At 38.8% G+C, this 10,435-nt stretch overlaps 1 protein-coding gene across 1 annotated transcript; it reads right to left on the reverse strand.

The window, feature by feature from the left end:
- Positions 1-6,731: 6,731 nt before the first annotated feature.
- LOC149168553 (ADP-ribosylation factor GTPase-activating protein AGD5-like) lies at positions 6,732-7,629 on the reverse strand. Its single transcript, XM_089424915.1, has 2 exons — positions 7,579-7,629; positions 6,732-7,478 (listed from the first exon to the last, which is right to left on the reverse strand). Exons 1-2 carry the CDS (start codon positions 7,627-7,629, stop codon positions 6,732-6,734), a joined length of 798 nt encoding a protein of 265 aa, XP_089281041.1.
- Between the last annotated feature and the right edge of the window lie 2,806 nt (positions 7,630-10,435).

A 10,435-nucleotide genomic window follows, 5' to 3' on the forward strand; every position in this document is an offset into this window, starting at 1 on the left:
TATGGGAAAACATTTGCAGAAAGCAAAGGTATGTACAATATTACAAAACTTACATGGTCAATTCAAAATTATGAATCCTATTATTATAGGACCCTAACACACCATAGCCTTTGCAATCACATGACAGGCCATTGATGTCCTTAACAAATACTTCCTCTCATAAATGGCACCAACTCATAAACATGGAAAGACATTCTTTTACAAATTCCTCACTCATAAACATGGAAAGACACATTATTTTACAAGTTCCTCTTTCAAATCTTTAATGACTGATTGGATTGCACCACTTGCTTCGGCTTCTTCCTCCAGACCATCGATTTCTACCGCAGACAACAGGAAAATGATGATTGCAATGAAGATTTGTTGTTGATATTTGCCTTATCTTCATGTTTTGTCTCTACCTTCACTCATAAGGCAACAATCAATATTCTCATAGTTTTAGTGTTGAAATATGGTAACAAGAAAATTCCAAATGAATTTGTCCTTGAATTAAATTGTGAAATAAAATCGAATTTAGTCTTAACAGCTACTTGGAAATAATTAATTAATTAATTTTAAATTAATTAGCTGGAGAAATTCAAGTTAGAAGTCTTTCGTAAGTCATGCAAGAGTTATCCCTTAAATTAAGGAGATAATATTGAGTTATATTTGAGTTGTAATTAGTTAACTTAGTTTACTGAGTTAAGTCCAATTAAATTAGTTCCAAATTGTTTGAGGAACTAATAGTGATTTAACAGTCAGTTGATGCATTAATGCACTCAACTAGTGCTACTCCAGTTAACTGAAGATTCCCTCATCAGAAATTCATGCATGTCTATTATGAGAAAGACCCAGTTGAGATTAATGTTCAAGGACATTGTACTATCAGTTGCATGTGTTTTCTCATGGAGAAAACTCATGCATGCGGTCAAGGATTCATCCTTGAGGATTGCACAGTTTTGAAGATTTGTTTTTCCACTTGGTAATTGGCTAATCATCCACAAGGACAGCGCAAGGAAATAGGAGCTTGGAGGGCAGAGAGGAAGGCTGGAGAGAAGCCAAGATTTCGTGTGAGCATCTGTGAGAATTGTATTGAGAGCTGGCTAGCTGTAAGAGCTAAGGATTTGTATAATTCCTATGTATTTCCACCATGTATGATAATACAATAGTGTGGGGTTTTTATCTGAGACTTTCCCCAAAGTATTTTCATGTGTATTGTGCCATTGATTCTTCTTCTTCTGGTTATATTTTTCAACTCGATATTTAAGCTTCCGCAAATTGATAGTAGAAGTAGGTTATAGTATTCTGCTTTGGTTTATATTGCATTATCTAGTTAACCTATCACAGATTTTCTACATGGTATCGGAGCTGTGAACAGTATACTGAGAAGAGAATTTGAAGTTTGAAGTTCGGGGTTGCAAGTGCAAATCGAATTCATATCATACTTCAAGGTTGGCCAATGGCATTCTATGGCTTGAGACTCAAGTATGCCTTGGAAGGTAGCTCGAATTACATAGCATGGAAAGATAGAATGGAGACTGTATTAGAAGACAATGGCTTGAAGGAATTCATTGATCAATAAATCCCAAAGCCGACTTCAACTAATGCACAAGAGTTGGCTGAGTGGAAGAAGTGTGTGGTGAAGGCAAGATGGATCATCCTTGAGGTAGTTTGAGACCATATTGTCTCGAGTCTCCATGGGAAGGATACTCCATTTTCAATGTGGAAGACATTGAAGGACCTCTACCAAAATAGTAGCGACCAGAGGAAATTGGCGCTCAAGGATAAGCTTCGAAGAATCAAGATGGAGAAGGGCGATACTATTTCCACATATCTAAACAAGCTCACCACCTACAAAGATGAGCTTGGCAGTGTGGGAATAACTACTGTCGATGATGATATGGTGAGCCTCGCTCTCCTTGGCCTTCCAAAGAGTTGGAATAGCTACCAAGACTCTATGAATTGAAGGGAGAAACTACCGGATTGGGAACGACTGTGGTCGGATCTTATGCAGTAGGAGATTAGGAGGAGCACACGAGATGGTTCTTCATCCAAGAATGATGATGAAGAAAATCTGGCCTCAGCTAGTAAGGCAAGGAAAGGGAAGGGGAAGGTTTCCCATTTCAAATCGAATTCTTCTCATGGAGGGAAGAAGGGTGACATGTCTAAAGTAAGATGCTTTAATTGTCACAAGATGGGACATTATGTGACTAATTTCCCATCAAATAAGTCCATGAAGGGATCCTCGGAAGGATCGGAAGGTGAGGCATTAGCCTCTCAGTTCGAAATGGACTTTACCCTCATCGCATGCATGGTGTCATTGATGATGGGTTGTGTCTAGTATCTTGACAATGGAGCCTCATTCCACATGACCGGTGATAAAAATTTATTCAGTGCCTTGGAGGAGAAAGACCTTAAGATGCGCATTGAGATGGGTGACGACGGAAGGTATAGTGTTTTAGGAGTGGGCACAGTTGCTTTTCAGAGGGAGCATGGAGCTCCTCTCACCTTGATAGATGTGATGTATGTGCCTGGACTGAAGAAGAACTTGGTATCGGTCGCAATGTTGGAGGACAAAGGCTATGATGTTGTCTTCAGTAAAGGACATGCATTCCTAAGATGCATAGCCACGGGTCAGACCAAGAGGATAGGGATTCGGGTGAAGAATCTCTATAAACTAGAGGTAGATGATTGTGTAGCATTGAGTACAAAAGCAGAATTGGTGCAAAGCCAAGACATTGGTGAGTTGTGGCACAGGCAGTTGGGCCATTTGCATCATGGGGCTTTGAATATAATGTAGCAGATATCTACAAGACTTCCCAAAGGTAAACTTGATCAAGTTGACACATGCAAAGGTTATACCTTGGGAAAGTACACCAAGTCTTCCTTTCATTATCGAGACAGTCGAGCAGAGGCTATCTTAGAGCGAGTTCATACTGATTTGTGTGGACCATTCTCGATGGCATCCATAGCAAAGCAAAGGTATTATGTGATTTTCATTGATGACTATTCTCATAAATGTTGGATTTATTTCATGCAGAAGAAAGACCAAACTTTCACAAACTTTTGTGAGTTCAAAGCTTTGGTCAAGAAAGAGTCAGGGAAGAAGATCAAGGCATTGAGAAGCGATAATGGCGGAGAATATCTCTCTCAAGAGTTTAAGGACTTCTGTGCAGCGGAAGGAATTAAACGAAAGTTGACGGAACCTCATAACCCACAGAAGAATGGGGTGGTCAAGAGGAAGAATAGAACTATTGTAGGGGTAGCATGGGAAATGCTGCATGACCAAGGCCTACCACTTCACTTGTGGGTTGAGGCATGCAACACAACGGTCTAATTGCAGAATAGAATCCTACATCACATACTTGGGATGAAGACACCAGAGGAAGCTTTCTCCCGTAAGAGACCAGATGTGGGTCACTTCAGGATCTTTGGCTCATCGGTATATTGCCATGTGACAAAGGAAGCACGAAAGAAGATTGAGCCAATAGCAGAGTTGGGGATATCTTTGGGGTACACTGATACACCTCACAACTATCGGGTGTACTCGCCTACCTGTCAGAGGACAGTGGTTTGTAGAGATCTCAAGTTTAATGAGCAGAAGGCCATTCGAGTTTCCCTTGAGAGGGAGCTCCAACTACAGGCTGTGGAGTAACTGTTGGTTCCTAAGGAGGAGGAGTCTCGTACTGATGTGGAGCAGCCACATGCATAGGTTCCAAGAGTGGAGACATCCACTCAAGCAGAGTCTTCCAGAGATGGATGGAAGCGCACAAGAGAAGCTGACAGATTGTTGGAGGATGCAAGAGATAATGTGGGAGAACCATCTTCTCAGCATAGACAAAGGAGGTTACCTGAGAGGTACACTAGATACATGGCCCTTGCTAGGGAATGTGTTGAGACCGAGCCATCTTCCTTTGAGGAAGCAGTGCAGCATCCAATTTGGGTTGATGCTATGGTGGAGGAGTATGACTCCATAGTTCGTAATAGTGTTTGGGACGTGGTTCCGAGACCGGAGAACAAGTCAGTTGTGAGTTCTCATTGGCTTTACAAGGTAAATCAAGCTATTGATGGTAGTGTGGAGAAGTATAAGGCAAGATTTGTTGCCCGTGGCTTTTCACAGGGTGAGGAGGATCATGTTGTTGCAGTATATTTCGACAAAGGAGCAAGATGCTGACATTTTGACAAAGGCATTGCCAAAGTGTAAATTTGTGTTCCATAGGGACAGGATCGGGGTGGCAAATAATCCCTTTCTTATTGAGAGGGAGTGTTGAAATATGGCAACAAGAATATTCCAATTTAATTTGTCCTTGAATTAAATTGTGAATTAAAATCGAATTTAGTCTTAACAACTACTTGGAAATAACTAATTAATTTATTTTAAATTAATTAGTTGGAGAAATTCAAGTTAGAATTCTTTCTGAAGTCATGCAAGAGTTATCCCTTAAATAAAGGAGAAAAGATTGAGTTATATTTGAGTTGTAATTAGTTAACTCAGTTTACTGAGTTAAGTCCAGTTAAATTAGTTCCAAACTGTTTGAGGAACTAATAGTGACTTAACAGTCAGTTGATGCATTAATGCACTCAACTAGTGCTACTCTAGTTAACTGAAGATTCCCTCACTAGAAACTCATGCATGCCTATTCTGAGAAAGACCCAGTTGAGATTAATGTTCAAGGACAGTGTACTATTAGTTGCATGTGTTTTCTCATGGAGAAAACTCATGCATGTAGTCAAGGATTCATCCTTGAGGATTGCGTAGTTTTGAAGGTTTTTTTTTCCACTTGGTAATTGGCTAATCATCCACAAGGAACAACGCAAGGAAATAGGAGCTTGCAGGGCAGAGAGGAAGGCTGGAGAGAAGCCAAGATTGCCTGTGAGCATCTATGAGGATTGTACTGAGAGCTTGCTAGCTGTGAGAGCTAAAAGGCTTTGTATAATTCCTATGTATTTCCACCATGTATGATAATACAATAGTGTGGGGTTTTTATCTAAGACTTTCCCCAAATATTTTCATGTGTATTGTGCCATTGATTCTTCTTCTTCTAGTTATATTTTTCAGCCCAATCTTTAAGCTTCCGCAAATTGATAGTAGAAGTAGGTTATAGTATTCTGATTTGATTTATATTGCATTATCGAGTTAAACTATCATAGATTTTCTACATTTCGGGCCATGACGTGAGCTTGAGAGTTGAATGTTTAGATTGTTGTGTATTTCAATTGCTTTGCATGGTCCTACTGTCTAATAGGTACTAACCTTAAAATGATACATCCTTCAATTATTTTAGCTCAAACGTTGTTACCCATGAGGCTCTCCAAAAAAAAAATAACGTTGGACATTTATCCAATCTCACTGGGCTGTCATCGGACTGATTATCCCCCAAAGAACAAAGGTTGCAGAGGATTTTTGCACCCCCAACAAAATTCGTACTTTTTTAAAAAGTAATTGGATCGATGACATTCTAGTTTTGTTGATGCGTGAGGCATTTGGAACAAAGAATTTAACATATGACCCCAACATCTACAGTAAAGCAAACCATTTTGCAGTCATAGTTTCCCCTCAACCAAGGCACGATCACTGATGTGTCTAATCCACCAATATAGGTTGAAACCACTGTATTCAATTTTCCATGTATTCCTCCTCCTCTGTTCGTCTTATTTTTTAGTTGGTCCCTTTAGCAGCCAATGCCATTTGAATAGCTTGAATTTGGGATACCTTGATTAACCACCTTGAATGATAAGAAATTTATTCCCCGAGTAATTCTCTTGAAGAAAACCCTAGCCCTAAAATCGTTGAATTTTCTGTTAGCCTCACTCTCACATTAAAAACAATTCTAAGTCCAAATAATTAAATTAATTAAAATCATGAAAGTTAGGATTTAATCCTACCTTTCTAGATTGAGTTTGGTCCTCATGGTCAGGAGTCAGTTTAGGCTTAGTTGGTTGAGAGATTCTCTCCAACTAGTTAGGCTCCTAGATTAGTGTGTTGTTGAGATATTTTCTCAACCATAGTGTCCAAGATAGATGTACTATCTTGAGACCAACTTCCTCATGTATTTATTTGTACTATTATCATTCTTTGTACATTGGATTGAATAATAATGAAATTTGTGAGAATGAGAGACTACAGGAAATTCTCTCATGCCTTTTCCGCCATGTCTGATTGTTGTATATGTCTGATATTTATTTTATGAGTGTGAGTGTGTATTATTTGTTTTTTAGTTTTCTTCATGTGGTATCAGAGCCAAATCAATTGGTAGAGACAAGTGAGACTTATGTATTGTATTTTTGTGTGTTGTGCGCTATGTGGATCTATAGATTATCAGTGTTTTATCTACTCTTCCTAGATGGAAAGGGATGTCCGGCCCTCCTGTAATTTCAACAGCCATGACACCAGCGAGCTGATAGAAATCAGCGTATGAAATCATAGGAAACTACTCCTTGATGGGGTTCAGTAGCCTGATCGCAATGTCAAGACCACTATTGGCATCATGTGCGATCTCATCCAGGTGCCTAATGGTTCTGAAAGGCATTCTCGTCTTGGTATTAACATCATAAGTTCCAACATAGTGCCATGTGAGACGGAGCATGATCAGAGCACATTTCTTCTCTGCAATGAGGTTGTGAAGCTTCCTCTTGCATTTCTCCATGGATTTTTGAATCATTATTTGAGAGAGAATCGTTGCTAGAGATGTTGAGATATGTGATAGCTCTATTGTCGGGATCAACTTCTCCATTCTATCGTTGGCCTGCCGCTATGGAGATGTAGGATGAAGCCAGTAAGGACGAGAGGATGTTCCAATACTACTTGTTGAAGGATCTTCAACATTGAGGAGGTGGAAAATATCGCTGGCTAGATCGCCTTTTGGAGCATCAGCAACAGATAAATTCTGCAGACTCTGTGATGGACCTTTTGACACTGGAATGACTGGAACTGTACCAAGAGTTGATGGTACTTGATGAGATTTTTCAGGAGGTGTTGATGGCAAGGCTACGGAAGCAGAAGTAGACTGATCATGATATGAAGATTTTGATGATCTTGCATGATCACTTTGGCCATGAGTCCCTCGTGAATGCTCCCATTCTCTAGCATTTCTTGCATCAAAACAAACAGTTTCTTTGTCCCCATGAGAGGTTCTTATGTCCTCTCCATCACGATTACCAATTTTTTTTTTGTTGTCATGGCCTCTGGGATCTTTTCCATCTATTATGATTGACTGCTTATCTGCAAGAAAACACTTTTCCTTCCGTGTTCGTAAAGGTCGCTTGAAATTTGGGGGAAGCTCTACTTCCCAATAGGCATTTGCCTTGGCATTGCCCATGCTTTGGATGAAGCTAACTTGCTTCGGAAGCCATGTGTCTAATGTGGCAAAACGAACCTTTGAAATGTGTACACCAAGACTCCAGTGTATTCTTGAACACTGGATGCACAGAAAGATACCCAGGTTTACACTTGCCCACCTCGATCCTTTGGAAGTGTAGAGTAATGATATCCCTATTTTCTTCAAAACCCGACAACATTATTTGACGAGTTTATCAACTGATAGACCCATGGGCGGAGTATTGTCATGGCCTTGGCGCTTTGTATTCACACTTTTTCACATTGGTTTTCTGAAATTTTCTGAGACAGATATCTGTAATGATTTCGGCCATCTTCATCTATAATTCATGTGAGTGATCGAATCTCAAGTGCAATGCATGGTGGCTCTCACCGCCACATCAAAAATCAACGGAATTGAGTTGCTTTGTAGGCCCTAAGAGAAAAGCGATGATGTCGGAAGAGATGAACCCAGTTTTTGCGTAAAAAGTGCCAGCGTGACTAAAAGTACGAGGATTGTTAAAAGCATGCACGGTGAGTTATTTTAAAGGGTGAAAGGATGTAGATTTCTTTTCAAAGCATGATGTGTGCTTTAAAAAGTAGATTCATTCACATTTTAAAGTGGACGTAAAATTCACTTTTTTCATTTTTTTAAAAGAAATTTCATAAAATTCTTTTAAATGGGAGTTTAAAAGAAATTATAAAAAATTATTAAAGTTTTGGAGTGATAAGGTGTGTTTTTATTTTGAGTGATAAGTGAGTGGAATAATAAGGTCTTTTTAAAAAGGAAATATTCTTTTGGAGATATAAGGAGTGCTTTAAATTTTTGAAATCAATTTAGTGATTTCATAAAACTGTTTTTGAAGTAAAGTGATTTTTTTGTAATGGAGTAATAAGTGATTTTGTGGAGTCATAAGGTGCATATTTTGTAAATTTGGAGCGATAAGTGAATTTGTTTTGGTGAAAGTCATATTTTACTTTGAGAGCGATTAAGCCAGTGTAGGTAGTTTTTTTTTAAGACAATTTGCTTCCAAAGTTCGCAACTGTGACATTCTCTTTGAGAAGTTTCCAAGACAAAGCTGTGACATTGAAGAATGGTGTACTCCAGATAAAATCGTAATTTTTTTTGGTGCTTGTGTCCTAGATCTGCCCGAAATTGAATAAGGGGATCTTAGGTACACTGTGTGTAATGAATGCATGTGCATGACTTGTGTTCAGATTATCTATTTGTATTATGCTTAAACAACTACATGCACATAAGCAAGCTTAAGTATAAGAACCCTTAATCAAGCTCCTGAAATCAAGCTTAAGTACACAAGCACAAAGCGTCACATCATCAAATTGATAAGATGATCTTCCAAGAAAGCACATTTCACATCATGTGATCAAAGCAATCAAGTTAAGGATGCTAAAAAATCAAGCATTTCAAACCAAGACGACATCAACATCATCAACACTTTTTGTATCACTTGCAGATAAACATTTTTTAACTAAATTGTATAGGTGCATTCTCGGTTGTAACCGACACCCTAATTTGAATTGATAAGGTGAATACATTAATTCAAGCAAGTCTTTAACTGAGTCATCAAGATTGAACTTGTCATTTGTCTCTTGGGTGCATTTTCGACAGTGTTCGACACTCTTACTTTTTTAAAATCAGCACATTCAGTGAGTAAATTCAAGAAAGCACAAAGTGTCAGTAATCAATCAAGCAAATTCAAGCAAGCCATCTAATATGCAATCATCATCAAACAAGGGTGAATTCTAGTATACTATTCTTCAAGTGAGCATCAAATCCAGTGTTTAACGCAAGTGCAATAAGCAATAAATCAAGGGAGTGTGTCATTCAAACAACCAAGCAAGCGAGCGTGTCATTCAAACAACAAATAAAGGTGTTAGTGAAGCATTCAAGCAAAGCGATAGTCATCAAGCGAGCGTGAAATCAAGAGTTCAAGCAACCAAGTTATCAAAATCTAGCAAGTGTTTAAAGCATCAACAATAATCAATAATACAAGCGAGCCTGAATTCAAAGTGAGCAAGCTAACATGGTGAAGCACATTCAACTGTCCAAAATTCTTAACAATTTGATTTTATCATCAGCTGGCGACATGGTGAACATCAGCAAAACAACTCTTGCTGATATTCAATTGCATCTTCAACATGCACATGAAATGATTGAGTTTCTTCAACTGGAGTCGCAACTTCAAAGAGATGAGTTGCAACAGAAGGGTGATGTTTCCAATTCTTTCATCCGTACAGATGAAGATAAAGATGTTGATTCCAAGTCACTGATCCAACCAAATTCAAGTGTCGAAGTGGTCCTTGATCCAGTTCAACTTTCTTCCAAACCAATCATCAAACCATCGGAATAAATCCAAAGTGACAGAAATAGATGAGGCTTAGGATATGTCAAAGATGACGCTAAATTGCATATCCCAGATTATTCAAGGCCCATTCAGTTTGTCAGTGTAGGGTTTCTTTCACAAATCACATCGGCTAGTTCTGAGAAACTTGAAGACAAACATAAATACACACAAACTGAAGTTGTAGACAAACAAAAATACACGCAAACTGAAGTTGCAGTCAAACCAAACTGCCTTCATTGTCAAAGAATCGGTCATCTGGAAGATCAATGTTTTGATCTCCATCCTTGTCACCATTGTGGCAAGTCAAATCATTCATCAACACAATGCAGCAAACAACAACAATCAAGCAGATTAAAGATCGATTATTCATGGATTGATCCCTGGGAATAGCCATCCATGGTCAGAAAATTGTATAAGTTTTACAATCGAATTCACTCACACATATTGCAGTCAATAGTAAAAATGAAGATGGTACTCTCATGCAGTTGAACGGGGGAGTACACCAGTGAAACACTCCTACACCTGAAGGGGGGATTTCAGACATAATTTGAAGAAGATTGCCTCTCCTTTCAGCTGATAAAGGGGGGAAAATGTCAATGAAATTGACAGTGGTTGTCAGACTGAAAGTCTCGACAACATCAGCAAAGCAACTAGTGGGAATTTTCATCAGTGAGTGAGCATCAACAAATTCGCCAGTGAGAAATAGATAACAAAGTCAGCAGTGAGCAGTTTTCAAACACAACAAAAGCAACAGTGAGTTGTTTTTCAACCAGTG

This window comes from Pinus tabuliformis, chromosome 4_2 (genome assembly GCF_031772625.1).
Source record: "Pinus tabuliformis cultivar Carrire ecotype Pingquan chromosome 4_2, CPIR1, whole genome shotgun sequence".
NCBI lineage: Eukaryota > Viridiplantae > Streptophyta > Pinopsida > Pinales > Pinaceae > Pinus > Pinus tabuliformis.

Coding starts and splice junctions, on each gene's coding strand:
- LOC149168553 (XM_089424915.1), bottom strand. CDS start 7,629: ATGGCCGAAATCATTACAGATATCTGTCTCAGAAAATTTCAGAAAACC. Junction 7,479..7,578: donor GAAAATTTCAGAAAACCAAT/GTGAAAAAGTGT, acceptor CGGGTTTTGAAG/AAAATAGGGATATCATTACT.